Genomic DNA, 18,212 nt, shown 5'->3' on the forward strand with positions numbered 1-18,212 from the left:
GCAGACGTGCCGGTAAAATTTCACCGTTTAACATTACACATCAAATGGTGTCTCACCATCAAAAAAATGTCTGCAAGTCTGGCTAGGAAACAACTGCGACAGTGTTTTCCTTCCAGTTGACTGATTAGGTTTATTGTACGTGGTACAGTATCTGCATTCTAATTGCATATTTTAGCAAGGTGACATAATGGCAGACAGAGTCAAATAAAGTGCTATACCTTCAAAATTTTTATCTGTGTTGGATCAGTTGATCGAACATAAAAACTCTTCAAGTATGGTTCAAACATCCCCTGCGGAAGAAGATTTGTCCTTTTTTATATAAAGTCTTTTTAAAGAGCAAAAATGTAAAAGTATCCATAATTGACAATTTTGTCTACATCAAAACTAACGTAAGCATACCTTCCTTTGTATCGTCATTGTGGCAATGTTCTGCAAAACAATGTATTGCACTTCCCTGCATATTGAAGAGCAACAATGGGAGAGTTACTGAACAACAGTAATTGTTCAAGGGTAAATCTTTCACACAATTGAGTATTTAAATACTTCAAGAAAGCCTGGAGAGGAGGGAAGATATTTCTCCTTTAAAATGCAGTGTTCCCCAGCTCTCTTGTAAAGTAGAACATGGAAAACTGTAAGTAGCTCCTCCTTTGAATACTTGCAGGCACAGTAATTTACACTTTCACTTCTTTCCCCAGTTGCTCAGTAACAGATTACTGATGGCTATTTGTATACTCCATCCATTTTAACTGGAGAGGTGCCATTTCAGACCAGCCTAGAGTCTTCTTGAGCCACACAACCACAGAAGGAACAGTGTCAGTATTTTTATTCTTAAATAGGTGAGTGTTGTTGATGAGACCAGCCTTGTTGGTCTTCCCTAATTGTCTTTGAGAAGGTGGTGACAAGCAGCCTTCTTGAACTGTTGTAGTTCACCTGGTATAGGTATGCCAACAATGTCATTGGGGAGGGAGTTCCAGGATCTTGACCCAGCAAGAGTGAAGGAACTGCAATGTATTTCAGAGTCAGGGCAGCTTGTGGCTGGAAAGGGAACTTGCAGATGGTGGTGTTCCCATGCATCTGTCCTCATCCTTCTAGTTGGTAGAGGTTGCAGGTTTTAAAGGTGCTGCCTAAGAAGTCTTGGCATATTGCTTCAGGACATCTTGTATACGATACCTCCTGTTGTAATTGTGAACTGGTGGTAGAGAAAGTGGATGTCGAACGTGTTGGATGGGCTGCTGATCAAGTGGGCTGCTGAGTCCTGCATGTTGTCGAGCTTTTTGAGTGCTGTTGGAACTCACTTATCCAGGGAAGGAGAGAGCATTCCATCACACTCCTGACTTGTGCCTTATAGATGGCAGACAGGCTTCAGGGAGTCAGGAAGGGAGTTACTCGCCACAGGATTCCCAGCCTCTGACTTGCTCTTGCTGGTCCAGTTAAGTTTCTAGTCAAAGGTAACGTCCAGGAGTGTGCGTCACACTCTAACAGAAGAGGGTTGTCTTGGTTCTACAAATCAGTCCCAAATGATTGCCAAGTGTCAGCTCACATTAAAATGACTAGGGTTGCTCCAAAGTAAAAATATTTAATTATACTGAACCCAACCTTAAATGTCACTCGAGCAAGAATGGGGGCTTTAGCGCGCTAACTCGATCCTGTCCTTATCTGACATCCAATGATGGATATTTCTAGGATCAAGTCCCTGGATAGCAATCACGAGGCGCAACTCTTTGATAAATCGTAGAACCCAGAGCCAACTCGTTACCTTACCACCATTCCAACTGAGATTCCGAAGAGGAGTCACATTGCATTCAAAATATTAACTCTGTTTCTCTCTCCTAAGATGCTGTCAGACTTGCTGGGTTTTTCCAGCACTTCATTTTCATTTCAGATCTCCAGCATAGAGTATTTTGCTTCCATCCAACTGAGATTAGTTACCTCAGAAAAGATGAGGGATTGAACCAAGGGACTTTCCAAACTGTGACTCAACTGTGCAATTTTAAATAGATGAGGAGGGAGAGTTAAACACCTGAGTAGCTTTCGAGAAAAAAAGACACCCAAACCGAAAGCTCAGATCTTGAAAACTGCAGACATTTATAAACTGAAGCCAACACAATCTACTTTCCCAATGTATTGAGGCATCAACCTTGTTAGTTTCAAATGAATGGAACCCTTGACACTCTAGAGGAGGAGAGCAGTTCTGCAAGTAGATTTAAACAAGTAACTTACCTGTGGCTTCGAAGCAACCGAACCAATGACTTTGCAACAATGTTGACCTCAGACTTTGGCGCAAGGTGCCAGTAAAGCTGAGCAACCCCCATTACCACCTGAAAGAGGTAAAGAACTTTATAGCTCAATTATTAAACATCACCAACAACTTGAAATGTGCACATCAGGTTATTAAATAGGAACATTGCATCAGGAGTGGGCCATTCAGCCCATCAAGCCTGCTCTGCCCGTCATTCAATTAGATCGTGGTCGACTATCTGGCTGAACGTCACTTTTCTGCGTTAACTCCATATTCATTGGTGTCATGACTCTCCAGAAATCCATCGATTTCTGTCTTGAACATGCTCAATGATTCAGCTTCCACAGCCTCTGTGGAAGAGAATTCCAAAGATTCACTACCCGTGTAAGAAGAAATTCCTTCCACACCTAAATCTGAAATGGCCTACTCCTTATCCTGGGATTATGCGCCCCCCTGATTTTAGACTCATCAGCCAGGGGAAACATCTCTGCATTCACCATGTTACACCTTGTAAGAATTTTGCAAGTTTCACCCTCATTCTTTGAAACTCTAGGGAACACAGACCCAATTTTCCCAATCTCTCCAATTATTTGATGAGGAAAGGATTTATCTCTACTGTGAGATGATGTAAATGACCTAATCATGCACTCAAAGACCATTCTGATCACTTGCAATAAAGCTATGGAGGTAGCGAAAGCCATGTTTGTAAAAAGGATGTAGAGGAGGTTTTTGAAAAGGTGAAGTGGCACAGACAAGAGAGTTGAAGTGTGGTTCAGAGTGTCGGCTAAAAGATCTACAACAATTGAATATGACACGATCGAGTAGATCAGAGGACATGATTCGGCACATAATACAAGGGAGATTGCAAAAATCAGAAGACTTGAGAATTTGTAAGTCAGGTTCAGAATTTTGAATTCAATGCAGAAAGCGAGGGGGTGGGGTGGAATGGGGAACCATAGTTTTGGATGGGTTCAGAGTTTACATAGGATGGAGCTTTAGAAACCAGTCTCGGAGCACCACAGTCACTCAACCTGGAGATGACAAGGGTGAAGATGGGCCTCTCAATGATAACACAATCAAGGTGAAAGGTGATATTGGAGAAGTGGATAGGAGAAAAGATTAGAAGCTTAGCTCAAAAACCAACACACTGCACCATTGGGTTCAATCTGAAAAGCAACAGAGGAGGGTAGGTTTGAAGATTAGGATCTTTCCAAGTTTTTGACAGAAGCTGAATACGTTGTCTTCCTTCTTGCCAACATTAAATGGAGAAAACTCTGGCTCATCAACAACTTCAGACAAACAATCAGACAGACAATGTAGGAATTGTAATGAAGCTGGGGGTAGTGGAAAAGAGGTGGAGTGCAAAGTAATCAGTTTACCAATGGAGATCAAGATGAATGCCTATTGAAAGCACTGAGGGGCAGCACATGGACAAATAAGAGGAGTCAAAAATGAAGCTTTGCAGTAGTTGTGAAATGACTATACATTGGTGAGAGGATAAAACTTCACAGAAATAATCTGATTGCAAACGCATACAGACTTGACCAAATAAGTGAAAACAATTCCCCAATGTTCAGCCACGTATGGAATACTGTGGAAAAGTGGAGCATAGTCAGCTATGTTAAATTTTAGAGGGGGTTAAAGGAGGAATAAGGCATCACAGTTCAAGCCAAAGCAGATAGAAACCTACAGTGCAGGAGGCCATTCGGCCCATCGAGCCTGCACTGACAACAATCCCACCCAGGCCCTCTCCACATGGCCCCATGTATTTATCCCACTAATCTCCCTGGACTAAGGGGCAATTGAGGATGGCCAATCCACCTAACCTGCGCATCTTTGGAGATGACAGTAAATGATCAGGACAGTTTCAGCAACATGGATAGGACAAAAACTGGGTTGAAGGAAATTGATCAGAGGACAATAAGTTTCTGGATTTAGCGAGGAAGGGCAGGTTGTTATTACTGTCCCAACCTCTACTTCAGTTAGTTTTCTGTTAAAATCTGTACCCATCCCTTTCTTACCTTTAGACTCTGGTATTAAAATTCTTATGACCACCTTCCCATTCTCCATAAATTTCTGCTCATCACAACCTTGCTGTTGTACCCTTCCTTACTCTGCCCCACTGAACCATCATGATCCAAGTAGGTTCACACTCGCCATAATTTATAATTCTCAACATATTCAAATTTCTCCATTATCACAATCCCCAAGTTCACTGACATTCTCCAGGCTACAAGTCTCCAGTCTTCACAGAATCGTTACAGCACAGGAGGCGGCCACCATTTGGCCTATCGTGTCTGCACTTAAATTTCCATTGACTCCCTCACCTCATGTGCTTTGGAGTTTCATCTCTAAACCCTTTTATTTTGGCCATCCAGCATTTTCCCACGGCCAGAAAAGTGGTTTTATCATTGTTTTTCCTTCAGTGAAATACAGTGCTTTATTAAAGGGTGATGTTCATCCAGCAGGCCAAATGCAAACAAGTAACATTCACCGAACAGCAACGCCTGTGCCAGATGTTGCACAGTCACATTAGATCACACATTTCCAGTGTGCAAGTCCTGCAATATTACTGCACCATTCTGGCAACATGGCTATATACGAGTCCCCTCTTGGACAAGTGGTGATGCACAAATTGCAACCAGTGGACAACCTCTGTTACTTAAATTCCCAATTTGTTTAGAAGTCAGGCCTCATGTCAGCTCCATTTCAATGACAGTCAAGAACAGACTGTGCCATCGCCCCCAGTCCATCGGAGTTGACGGCTGATAGGAAGACCACCAAACATGGGTGCGTGCATGCATGGTTCTTCCTTGATCGACGTGCAATGGCAATGCCAGTCAGCAAAAGCACACTTGCTCCACTTTCACTGCCGGTCTAATGAAGCATTCGTGACATGAAGCCTCTAGATACCATCTAGGGGCTATCTGACTGGAAAGATGACACATCATTGTGCCATTTTCCTTCCCTTACTAGTGGTGTATATCAAAAATGACATGGGTTTAGTGATAACAATGAAGGTAATATGACATGATGATGCATACAGCAGCATTCCTGCTCTGCAGTAAAGGCCTGGTATTCCGGAGGAGCAGCCGATGATCTGGGTCCATTATATAGGGTTTTTTAGCAACAACACTACTCTTGTTCTGGTCTTCATCAGAATCGTAGAATGTTTTCTCATTGTTTTCATCCAGCAACTCCTCCTGAAAAGTAAATAAATAATTGTAACAGAAACATATCCATCGCTACACACTTTATGGGCCCTTTATTATCTATTCAAAAATTGCAACTCTATCAACCAAGCAAAAATATAATACTGCATTAGAGTGAGCTTGTATTATAGCAACTGGAAATTATAAAGGGTCAACTTTTATTGTACCTGCATACAGTATTTATAATCTCTGCCTGATAAAGCCATGTTTAACTTGAACAAAGAGTTGGCAAGCTGAACAGCCTCCTCTTACACTGTTAACTCCTGTGGCATTGTTTCCATCTCCAATACAATCTGTGAAAAAAATTACTTGCACACAACTTGATGTCATTCCCATTGCATATTTTAACACACAAATGTTATAAAACACAGATTACAGTGCACCCGAGTTGTGTGTCAGCTGTACAATTAAAAGTTTCAGGTTACGCTGATCCTAATCCACTTCATATTTAGATATATTTTCTCTGTTTTTGTGGCAAATTTGATGCTTTCCATCAAGCAAAAGAAGTTATTTCCAAAATAAACATGAAATTCAGTGCACCCAATTACTTTTGGCCCCATTAAGGACTCATTTCCATAGAAGCTAATTATTTTCTCAATTCTACAAGTGTAGGGAGGCTTTTACTTGTATCGTCAGCATAAGAGACTAGTTTCGACTGACAACTAAATTACTCGTTCAAGCCTACAGTGGACAACCCAAAGATGCCCAGGTAAATACTAAAAAAAAAACGCTCATCTGAAGCATGGTAAAGGATGTTTTTTTTTAAAAAAAGCACTCAAGTCACAGAACCAGTTGGTTTTTCTGTCAAAAGCACAATAAATAAATTGACTACCACTAAGTGAAGAAAAAGCAGACCTAAATCAGTCCCATCAAGAGCTTCATACAGAACACAACCTAAAATTACCCTATTTTCACAACAACAAGCACTGACAGTGCTGTTAAGTGCATTAGCTGTCCACAGAGATGACAGCAAGCCATCAACTCCACTGAGCAAAGCCACTCAACAAGAAGCTGCACTTTATAGCTGTACATAACAGTAAATAACCTTCAATTAGTGGCAAGATGTGAATTGTGGAAACATTAGCTTACTAACAGCTGAAATTCTTGAGCTTTGCTGTTAACTAAATTTTTTAAAAAACATACTCTTTAGTGGAGGTGGGGAGGGGGTGGGTGGGGAATGCAAGCCTTCTTCTATTCCTCCTCATCATGATTTAACCTTCAGCATAACATTTCTACATATTAATTTTGCAACTCTACAATCTGTTTGCTGACACAACTCGGAACCAGTATCAAAGCAGAAATGTTAACATGATGGCTTAATATTGTAGGGTTGCAAAACGGATACCATTAAAACCAGGATTCTGAAATTAGCAGTCTATCCAGAGTACCTGGTTCAATTTTCAAATAAATAATCGTATTGAAGTTAATTTGATGTCACACCCTTAAATTATAGTTTATAAAGGACATTTAGGACATTTCCCAGTCAACATGGCCACTGGGCATTAGTACTGTACCAACTTTAAATGAACTTTGAATTATACACATCTTAACATTTACAATTTTCCACAATATTTATTCTGCAAGGAACAAATAGAATAAAAAATATATTCAGCTTCTTAAAAAAAAATTGTTACTGGCAAGGCCAGCATTTATTGCCCGTGCCTCATTGCCCCCAAGAATGTAGTGGTGATGAGCCATATTCTTCTATCACTGTAGTCTGTATGGAGTAAGCTGAGGGGTTTCAGGAATTTGATCCAACAACAGTGAAGGAACGATGACATATTTCCATGTCAGATGGTGTGCAACATGGAGAAAACCAGAGGATTCTGGTGCTTCTATGGATAGATGCAGTAGGTTAGGGCACTTTAAATCCAAAATCAGTACTTTATTTTGGATGTGATTTCTGCCTCTGCCACCCTCTCAGTCAACCTCTGGGTGACAAAAAGGGGCCTGTTCACCGTGGAAAATGTCCTGTCTCCATGTGTAAATCCACTTTTTCATCCCTTCTTGGCTCCATTCCTTATTTCACTACACTTGTACCATTTATATGTCTAAACAATTCTTTTGGATTTCCTAAATGAGCTCCAGTCTCTTCTCATATTCCTCCAGATGGACATTCTTTTTTTCATTTCCCCTCTTAATTTTCTACAATCAGCCTGGTTCGCCCTTCCATCAACCTGACATCCATCATATGCACCCTTTTTCTGCTTCATCTTATCCTCCATCGTCTTCGCCAACCAAGGAGCTCTGGCTCGATTTGTCCTGAATTTCTTCCTTGTGGAAATGTACCTCGACAGTGCCCAAAGCTGTAGATCTCGATAACTCTTCAAAAGCAAGTCATAGCTGCATGCAGTTTTGATTCCAGTTTACCTGGGCCATATTTGTCTCACCCCATTGAAATTGCACCTCCCCCACCACCCAACCTCCAATTACCTACTTTTACATTCAGTTGTTCCTTGTACTGTTTCAAGTCTGATCCAAACCTCATGATACCACAATTACTTTCCTGAATGTTCCCCATCTCACTTAATCCGCTTTATCATAGAATCCCTACAGTGCAGAAAGAGGCCATTCGGCCCATTGAGTCTGCACCAACCACAATCCCACTCAAGCCCTATCCCCATAACCCTATTTACCTATCCTACTAACCCCCTGACACTAAGGGGCAATATAGCATGGCCAATCAACCTAACCCATACATCTTTGGACTGTGGGAGGAAACTGCAGCACCCAGAAGAAACCCATGCAGACATGGGGAGAATGTGCAAACATCACTGTGACCCAAGCTGGAAATCGAACCTGGGTTCCTGGCACTGAGAAGCAGCAGAGCTAAACATTGTGCCACTGTGCCATCATTATCCTCCAAAACAAGCTGATTACAATCAATCTATAATCAATTAGCATACAAACAGATGAAGAGGAGACAAGGAAACCCTCAGCAGTGGAAAATTCTAGTCACCATTCATTCAAAATCAGTTGTTCCTCCCAGGCATGCTACATTCATAGTTGTGTCATGTCACAAATTATCCCTATGTACAGGATCCCAAAATAATCCTTGACTACAAAATCTAGGCTGACACTCCAGTGCATTATTGAGAGATTGCTGTCACAAGTGGTGCTGAACCAGTGTTGGCAGCCCCTCAGGTGAATATAAAAGGTCCGATGGCACTATTCCAAAGAGCAGGGAGGCTATCCCCTGGTTCTGTCGCTTATCCATACCTGAACAATACAAAACAGATTAACTGGGTGTTACTATTTTGCTATAGTGGGAGCTTGCTGTGTGTAAATTAACTCCCACATTTTTTACATTACAGCAGTGATTACACTTCACAAGGTACTTCATCGGCTGTTAAAGAACTTTGGGAGATCCTAAAGTCATGAAAAAGCCAAGTTACTCCAGTACAGTTACAACACTGGCATCTACTCGACAATGTGGAAAAACAGCCCAGCTTTGGTCCGGGGTTAAAAAGCAGGACAAATCTAATTTAGACAATTAAGCTGCCATCAGTCCACTCTCAACCATCAGCAAAGTGTTGGAAAGCAACATGCTCATCTGGTGCTCAGTTTGAGTTCTGCCAGGGCCACTCAGCTCTGGCCTCAACACAGGCTTGGTCCAAACATGAACAAAAGAGCTGAATTCTAGAGGTGAGACGAGAATAGTTGCCCTTGACATCAAGACAGCATTTGACCCAGTTCAGTATCAAGGAACCCTCGAAAATTTGAATCGAGGGAAAATTCTGCACTCGTCAGAGACCTATCGAGCACAAAAGACGATGATTGCCGTTGTAGGTCATCTCAGATCCAGGATATCACAAGAATTCCTCAGGATAGTGTCCTAGACCCCAGCTATCTTCAGCTGCTTAATCAATGGCCATCTTTTCATTACAAGGTCAGAAGTAGGGATTTTTGCAGATGACTGCACAATGTTCAGCACCTTTCATAACTCCTCTGATACTGGAGCAGTGCATGCCTCTGTGCAACAAAACCTGGGACAACTTTCAGGCTTGGGCTGACATATGACATGTAACATTTGCAGCATACAGGTGGCAGACAATGACTACAGTGGTTCAAGAAGCTGGCTCACCGACACCTTTTCAAAGACAATTAATGATGGGGAATAAATGGTGACCTTGCAAATAACACCCACATCCCAAGAACAAATTTTAAAAATTGACCGAAGGGCTGATAACCTACATTGAAATTCTTGAGCTAGAACTTTCAGCCACTGAAAGTGGATAGCGACTGCATAATTTCACAACACATAGGCTGATTGGAAAAAAGGGCAGTGTACTGTTACTCCAAGAACTGATGATTCATTCCCTTGAATTTCAGAACAGATTCTCAGTTTTGTTTATGGGGTAAATGTCTGTATAGCGAGCAAGAAACAATACTTTTCACTGTATGCTAATACATGTGACAATAATAAATCAAGTCAAAAATGAGGAAACTGTAAATTGGGTAATAAATAGGCCAACAATGATCAATGTTAGTAGCTTCAGTTGAACATTAGTGTCACTAACATTATCCAAAGACTATTACCAGAAATTACAACCTATGAATGTTAAGAACGTAATGAACATTAAGGAGCGTAATCTTGTCCAGGAAGCAAGTATCCAAATCTGGATTACATGATTAAGATTCTGGAATACATGATTAAAGTGGCTGAAAAGCAAGCACAATCATGACTCAAGGTATGATTCCCATTTATCAAATCGTATTATCGCCAAACTACATTATACCCAGTTTATTACAATCTACTGTTAAAGATTAATCTTAGTTGTGAATATCTCAAAAACACATATTCCATTTGAATATAGCAGTAGGCTGCTCCATTGGCTTTATAGAAAGATACAGTTTTACTGAACTAAAAGTCATAGATTCAATCCATTGTGTGTGTTGTTAGTCAGTGGGCACGTGAGCACCGCAATTGGTCTCAATATCTCTGGGAAGGGTGGGAACTTTCTGTTTCCAAATACATTTGGTAATCTCTGATAAAAGTGTGTTTAAAAAGCTTTAGATAAGGCAGGATAGAGCTTGGCTCATATACAAACTGTTCAGTGTAGTACTGTAAGCCCAACCACCTTCCTTCCACCGTAAGATCAAAGATGGTGATGTTCACTGATGATTGCACAATGTTCAGCGCCATTCGTAACTCCACAGGTACTGAAGTAGTCCGTGTCCTGGACAATATTCAGTGTTAGGCTGACAAGTGGCAGATCATATCCATGCCAAACAAGTGTCAAGCCATGACCATCTCCAACAAAAGAGAATCTAACCATCACCCCAGCCATTCAATGGCATTGCCATTGCTAAATCCCTCGCTTTCTTTCTGGGAGTTACCATGGACCAGAAACTGAACTAGCCATGTAAATACTGTGACCACAAAAGCAAGTCTGCCGTGGGGAATTCTGCAAAGAGTACCTCACCTCACCTCCTGACTCCACAAAGCCTGTCCACCATCTACAAGCACAGGTCACAAATGTGATGGGATATTTGCCACTTGCCTGGATGAGTGCAGCTCCAACAACACCAATCCAGGAAAAAGCAGCCCGCTTGCTTGGCACCCCATCCATCACCTTTAACATACACTCCCTCTGCCACCACAGTGGCAGTAGTGTGTACCATCAACAAGAGGCATTGGCAACAACTCACCAAGGCTCCTTTGACAGCACGCTCCAAACGCACAATTTGTACCAACTAGAAGAACAAGGGCAGCAGATGCCCGAGAACAGCTTCACCTGCATGTTCCCCTCTAAGTCACGCACCATCCTGACTTAGAACTTTACTGCCTTCACTATTGCTGGATCAAAATCCTCCAACTTCATTTCTGACAGCACTGTGGGTGTTCCTACACAACAGGGGCTGCAACTGTTTAAGAAAGCAGCTCACCACCACCTCCTCAAGGGCAGCATGATGGCACAATTGTCAGCACTGCTGCCTCTCCAGGGTCCCGTGTTCGATTCCAGCCTTGGGTGACTCCATGTGGAGTTTACACACTCTCCCCACGTCTGGGTGGGTGCTCCAGTTTCCCTCCAGTCCAAAGAAGTGCATCTGATTGGCCATGCTAAATTGCCCTTTAGTGCCCCAAGATGTGTAGGTTAGATGGATTAGCCATGGAAAATATGTGGGATTACAGAGATGGGGAGGGGGGGGGGGCCTGGGTAAGATACTCTTGTCAGAGAGTTGGTGGAAACTTGATGGACTGAATAGCCTCTTCTGCACTGGAGGGATACTATCAATTACATCTGGGCAATAAATGCTGGTGGCGCCAGCAATGTTGAAACCCCATGAATAAATTGTTAACTCCTCTAAGAGATTCATTAGCCTCTGGTGCCATTTAATCTTGCCCTAGCATCAGTTAGTACCTTCACATATGGAAGGTGCTCCAATAAACTGGGGGGAGAAAGTTAAAAGCACCAAAATCACTAGGGATACTTGGCTCCCCCATGAAAGGCACACTAACAGTCTTATTCTAATACAGATAAAGAAATTAACCATACAAACCCCTCTAAAAACTTAATACTCAACCATATTTTCAATCTACTAATTAAAACCCCATACCAAAATCATTACAAATACCAAACTTCAGCCAATTTGATTCATCTCTCATGATATCAAGAAGCAGTTGAAGGCACTGGATACTGCAAAGGCAATGGGCCCTGACAACATTCCACCAATAGTACTGGAGACTTGTGCTCCAGAACTAACCACGCACTGGCATCAAGCCGACAATGTGGAAAATCGTCGCGGTATACACACTGTACACCAAAAGAAGTGCAAATCCCACCCAGCCAATTACCACACAGTCTGTTCTCAATCATAAGCAAAATGATGGAAGGTATCACTGACAGTGCTATCAAGTGGCAATTACTCAGCAATAACCTGCGCACTGACACTCAGTTTGGGTTCCACCATGGCCACTCAGCTCCTGACCTCATCACAGCCTTGGTATAAACATAGTCAAAAGAGCTGAACTCAGGAGGTGAGAGCGACTGCCCTTGACATCAAGGCAGTCTTTGACCAAGTGTGACATGAAGGAGACCAAGCAAAACTAAAGCCCATGGGGATCAGGGGAAAACTCCACTGCCTGGCACAAAGGAAGGTGGTTGTGCTCCAGCCCCAGGACATTGCAACAGGAGCACCTCAGAGTCATGTCCTAGGTCCAAATATTTTAAGCTGCTTCATCAGGGACCTTCCCTCCATGAGGTCAGAGGTGGGTATGTTCACTGAGGATTGCATAATGTTCAGCACCATTCAGGATAACAGATATTGAAGCACTCCAAGTACATATGTAGTAAGACCTGGACAATATTTGGGCTTTGGCTGATGAGTGGCAAGTAACATTAGCCCACACAAGGCAATGACTATATCTAACAAGATAATTTAACCATCACACCCTCATTCAAAAGGCATAACCATCACTGAATCCTCCATGATCAACACAGTGGCAGCAGTGCAGACCATTTACAAGATGCACTGCAGCAACTCACCAAGGCTCCTTCGACAGCATCTTCCAACCCTCCATCACCTACAAGGGCAAGTGCATGGGGACGCCGCCACCTTCAATTTTCCCTACAAGTCACTCACCATCTGGACTTGGAACTATATCACCATTCCTTGACTATCACTGGGTCAAAATGCTGGAACTACCCCCCTAAACCCCCCCCACCAAATCGCACTGTCGATGTACCTACACCTCAGGGGTTGCAATGGTGCAAGAAGGCAGCCCATCACCTTAAGGGCAACTAGCAATGGGCAATAAATGCTGTGAAAGAATTTTTAAAAATCTGTCATTGCACAATCTACTGCACAAGGACAAGTGACATCTTCTGCAGCCTTGTGTGTTCTCTAAGTGGAGCAATCAGAAACAGACATGATACTATGTGAAGGCAAAGATCAATGTGATGCAGGAGAAAAAAATGCTGACAACGACCATGCTTTCATCGAGTTGCAACAGGACTGCTCCATGTAGCGTCTACACTGCAAAAAAAATGCCCCGTCACCTGTTACTTTGGAATGTGAAAGGGTCACATTTTAAATTCTACTTTTAGTATTTGAAGCAAAGTATTATTGTATTCTGTATTGATATACATTTGCAGCTTTTGTGACAGGATCATCATCTGATATGAATTACAATTCTTGGCTTGCAGCATGAAGAAGGTAGCTGCATCTGTGAAAGGCAAACTCAATGTACTTCCTACATAAAATCCCATTTACAGCATTAACCATGCATGATTGGATTTAGTTTGGATCAATGACAAACAATGTGATTGCACAGGGTTTTTCTAGAGGGTTTCCCTGGAGTACTCTTATGCAATGGGAGCTATTGAATTACCCATCTGTGTGATGATATTGATTACTGGTACCAATTGGATATTTTGCATCAGGGTATTAATGCTATCCAAAAGTGAAATTAAATTCACAGCCAGAATCTGCTCCAGGAGAAGAGATATTTTACTTCAAATACCTGACACCTAATGCTTTAGAGTAATCAGTGAAAAATCTTGTCCTAAAATTTTACCTTTTAAATAATAAATAGCCCACATAGCAGGTCCAAAATTAACACAGGTGCTTAATTCAGTGTCCTTCACAAAGTAAATACAATCCAGGAAGGCCATTGTGTCCAAGTCATCTCAGTCTAGAAAAACCTATCCACTGCAATCCATACCATCAAAGACACACAGGATCCCACCATTTCTAACTCTTATTCCAATTCCCCAGTTATGACTGTAACACTACATTCTGCACTCTCTCCCTTGATTCCCTATGAACGGTATGCTTTGTCTGCATAGCACTCAAGAAATAATACTTTTCAATGATCAAAATGAATGGCGGAGCAGGCTTGAATGGCCTACTCCTGCTTCTAATTTCTATGTTTCTGGGACATTTAAGGAAAGATGTTGAGCTGAGTTTTGTTGACTGTGGGGCAGATGTCCTGAGGCAGTTTTTTGCTGAGAGAAGGTGTGAAACCTGAAGCAGCCATTCAAAAACATCTTTGATTCAAAAAGCAATCTTTGTTTCTGAATTTCTTGGATTTCCACAACAGAGTGGAAATGATTGAGAAGTTGCGTGGTATACCTTTACAAAGTAACAGCAGTTTTGCCTTGGATTTCAAGAGTTGAAAATCTAGAAGGGATTGTTGCCAAAAAGGTGTTTATTTGTGTCTTCTGACCAAGTGGGTTTATTGAGGGATGTAAAACTATTTGAACAGTGCAACTTTAATCCTGCGTGCTTAAGTTCTCTTTTCTTCTTGTTTATGAATCTTTTTACTTTTAAAATCCAAAGCTGTTACTGGAATTCTCTGCTTCTGGGATCAGTAGGTTTCTCAGAAAAAATGGTTATGGTCACTAAGATACGTTTCCCTCTGGGATTTGGCTTACTCAGAAAATAACATATGTTTTGGTTGTATGATAGTGAATTTAACAAGTGATAGTCACCCATCACGTCAATCTCAGTACTGCCACATTACTAGCCACCCGTTTCCTATTTCAAATAACTTCCATTTATATTTAGTCATTTTATGTAGGTAAAACCTTCATAGAATGGCACAGAAAAGCATAATCAAACAATAATGGATAATGAGTCAAAACTGGTATTAAGAGTAAACATGTAGCTTGGTGGGCTTTAAAATGACATCCAATCAAATTTGGAGACGATGGACTGCCCCCAGGATGCAAGTCACTTCTGGATTGAACATTGGCTGTTATGGCTATATAGGCCAATTCATGAGTAGCAGTCCCTTCCAATAAATGAATAGCACTGGGGGCACTGCACAGAGGCCAGAGTTAGAAAACAGATCTGCTGGTAGGTCGGTGGAAGTGTATGTGCGGCACTGTTGGACTGAGTATTTACAAAGATAGGGAAGAGCAGAGTCACGATGGAACTTAAACATGAAGTTGATAAAATTAACTTGGAAGATTTGGGAGTCTGCAAGCCGATGTCATTCAGCAAAGGGGTGATGGATGTGCAGAACTAGATACGAGTTAGGTTACTGCTGGAGTTTTAGATGAGCCAATGTTTACTGTAGGATAGGAGGCAGGACATAACAGTGCAATAGTAAAATCTGGAGATTATAAAAAACAGGTAACTTTGAACATCGTGAACTGTAAGAGAGTGACAAAGCACACACCTGACTAGATTACAAACTCTTGTAATTTTAAATATGGAAATGTATAGAAACATTGGGTTTCTGAATGGATATGCTAGCTATCAGTATATGTAGAGGTTAAATAGAATATAATCCCAACTCAGGTTCACCAGACAAAAAACACTGCCTAAGTACAGCTTTAATCATTCAATTAAATCAGTTTGGATCATCAATGCTTTTTCAATTGATCGTTGAAGGTGGGGTTCCTTTCATCAGCAAGTCATATAGTTTTTCTGACTTCCAAACCTCGGGCACAACTTTTGTACCAGTGCAAGCACAGTAATTAATCAAGTAAGTTGCTACTGCTACAATCTAAGCTTCGGTTTTTGTAAGAATTAGAAATGTTCAAAACAGCAACGTCAGTGTTCTAATCACTGCTCCATAAGTAAATCTTAAAACAATCAACTTCACACCAAAAGGAGAAAGAGCTTGATTGAATTTTGATTATATTAGGTAAATTGAGACAAAGTACCATGCAACTCATTTGACAAACAGCTTGTCTTGATACTCAAAGTATGTGCTTTATTCTAAACACAACAAAACATTCAAAGCATATTTTTTAAAACCCAAGTAGTAATGGAGCTGAATCAACTGAAGGGACGGTCATTAAACCAGGATACGTCAACCATCAAGTTGCTCCAGCTGCTGATTAGTTCAGCCCTTTGTCACTGCCCACATCAGGAACTCCATCCAGTTCACTGTCCAACTATATCTGCACCTAGTGTTTAAATTATGAAACAACAAAGACAAATGCATGTTAAAATTAAACATCTTTCTCTTCATTTTTATGAACATCAAAATGAAGGATATCAGTGTCAGAAAACAAAATAGAGAGGTGGTATTGAGGACCTCTGTACCTGTCATCACACTCAATGCTGACCAGAAAAGGGAATATATAGCCATGCTTTACTCATCCAACCCAAGTTCAACATGGAATCCCTGGAAGATGACCAAGATTGTTGCTCAAAATGCAGTTAAATTAACATGCATGTTTATTGACACACTTCAGTGGTATGGTGGTACAGTGGTTAGTACTGCTGCCTCTCAGAGCTAGAGACCTACGTTCAATTCTGGCCTTAAGTGACTGTGTGGAGTATGCATGTTCTTCTCGTGTCTGTGTAGGTTTCCTCCGGGTCCTCTGGCTTCCTCCCATGTCTAAAGGTGTGCAAGTTAGGTGGATTAGCCATGGTAAATGCACAGGTTACAGGGATGGGGGTTTGGGGTGTGGACCTGGGTAAGATGCTCATTTGGAGAGTTGGTGCACTTGATGGGTCAAATGACCTCCTTCAGCACTGTAGGAATTCCATGGTTCTATTACAGTATTGCACAGGCAACTGATGAAATTTCCTTAAAACCTATGCTGCAAAAATATTTCAACTAACGAATTTGGACAACTGCTAATCTGCATCACTAACATTCCGACTCCCTACAGAACCTTAGGTCCCCAAAAGTACATCTTGCAATTATTTTGAACCATACTACAGATTTGAGCTTTTAACTCCTCAACTTCCAGTATTTTCAATACCAATTTTCAGCCAAATATTAACCATTTTCACCAAAATTAGCCATTTTTGACACCAGAGATTAAAAATACACCATTTGTACAAAATGTACAAAACAAAATAAAGCTGTATTGCTGAGACTATGCCGAGTGAGGTCTACAGAAGAAGCAGTGTCATCCAACTGACAGTAATGGCCTTTGGCATAAAAGTGGGTCCTAAAAGCAAACACTTGAAATAGATCCATCTTCAAACAAAATTTTCTTGAATAACTGATCGTGTAACTGATTAACTAAAACACAATGCAAGGCCAGAACAGATCAAGCACCTCAACAATTACTGGGAGCATCACTGCTTCAGTAAACCACAAAGAAAGTTTTATTCCTGAAGCAATATTTATCATGTCTTAGAAAATGAGAGAAAATTCCTTCATTTTATAATTTAACTGTATACTGCTCACAGAAGATAATACATTTCTAACCAAATGTCAAGTTAAAAACTACTACAATTACCGTAAAGCTTTAGATGTTACTTTCACAATGCTAATGTTCCTTCTGCAAAAATAATTCTGCATTCTAACCTCTTACATATTTTTCTCAAACTTTGTCTTAATCTTTCATTGAATATACTCCACGTATTTTTAAAATAGGAAAAATTATTTAAAATGTTAAGCTGTGTTGTAGATTTATGCACCATTCAACTGTAAGAACATCTCCTTAACAATGGTATTTTTGTAACATTTACAAAAATTTGAAAACATTCATTTTATCAGTCTCCCAAATGTATTAACTTAAAAAGGTTCAATTTCCATTTTCCTACATCAGCTCCATTTATAAATGTCAAACTCTATAAATATGCTTTTATTTTCTTTTAGTCAAGCACCCCGTTAACAAATCTCCTCATTAATATGTAAATATAAAGTCAATCGGTCTTCTCTTTGACAGCGCTATGAATTCCGAGTACTGCACTGTGTAATCGGCTTTACTTAGGCTAGAATATTCATCATAAAAGTTGTCATGTAAGAAAAATTACACAAAATATACCATAATTGATATGACTGCTGTCTAGTTAATAGTCCTTTAATTGTCACCGAGAACATAGTGGTAGATTTACAT

The 18,212-nt window shown here is 40.9% G+C and overlaps 1 protein-coding gene across 2 annotated transcripts in view; it reads right to left on the reverse strand.

Annotated features, from left to right (window-relative positions):
• The window catches only part of ap3b1a (adaptor related protein complex 3 subunit beta 1a), a 253,817-nt gene that overhangs the window by 149,604 nt on the left and 86,001 nt on the right, over positions 1 to 18,212 (reverse strand). For both annotated transcript variants that reach the window (XM_078214962.1, XM_078214963.1), the window contains exons 8-11: positions 5,284 to 5,442; positions 2,221 to 2,318; positions 400 to 454; positions 219 to 290 (exon numbers count right to left, since the gene is read on the reverse strand). In XM_078214962.1, coding sequence (XP_078071088.1) covers positions 219 to 290; positions 400 to 454; positions 2,221 to 2,318; positions 5,284 to 5,442 — 384 coding nt within the window. The remainder of the gene's footprint in view (positions 1 to 218; positions 291 to 399; positions 455 to 2,220; positions 2,319 to 5,283; positions 5,443 to 18,212) is intronic.

This window comes from Mustelus asterias, chromosome 6 (genome assembly GCF_964213995.1).
Source record: "Mustelus asterias chromosome 6, sMusAst1.hap1.1, whole genome shotgun sequence".
In the NCBI taxonomy this organism is placed as follows: Eukaryota; Metazoa; Chordata; class Chondrichthyes; order Carcharhiniformes; family Triakidae; genus Mustelus; species Mustelus asterias.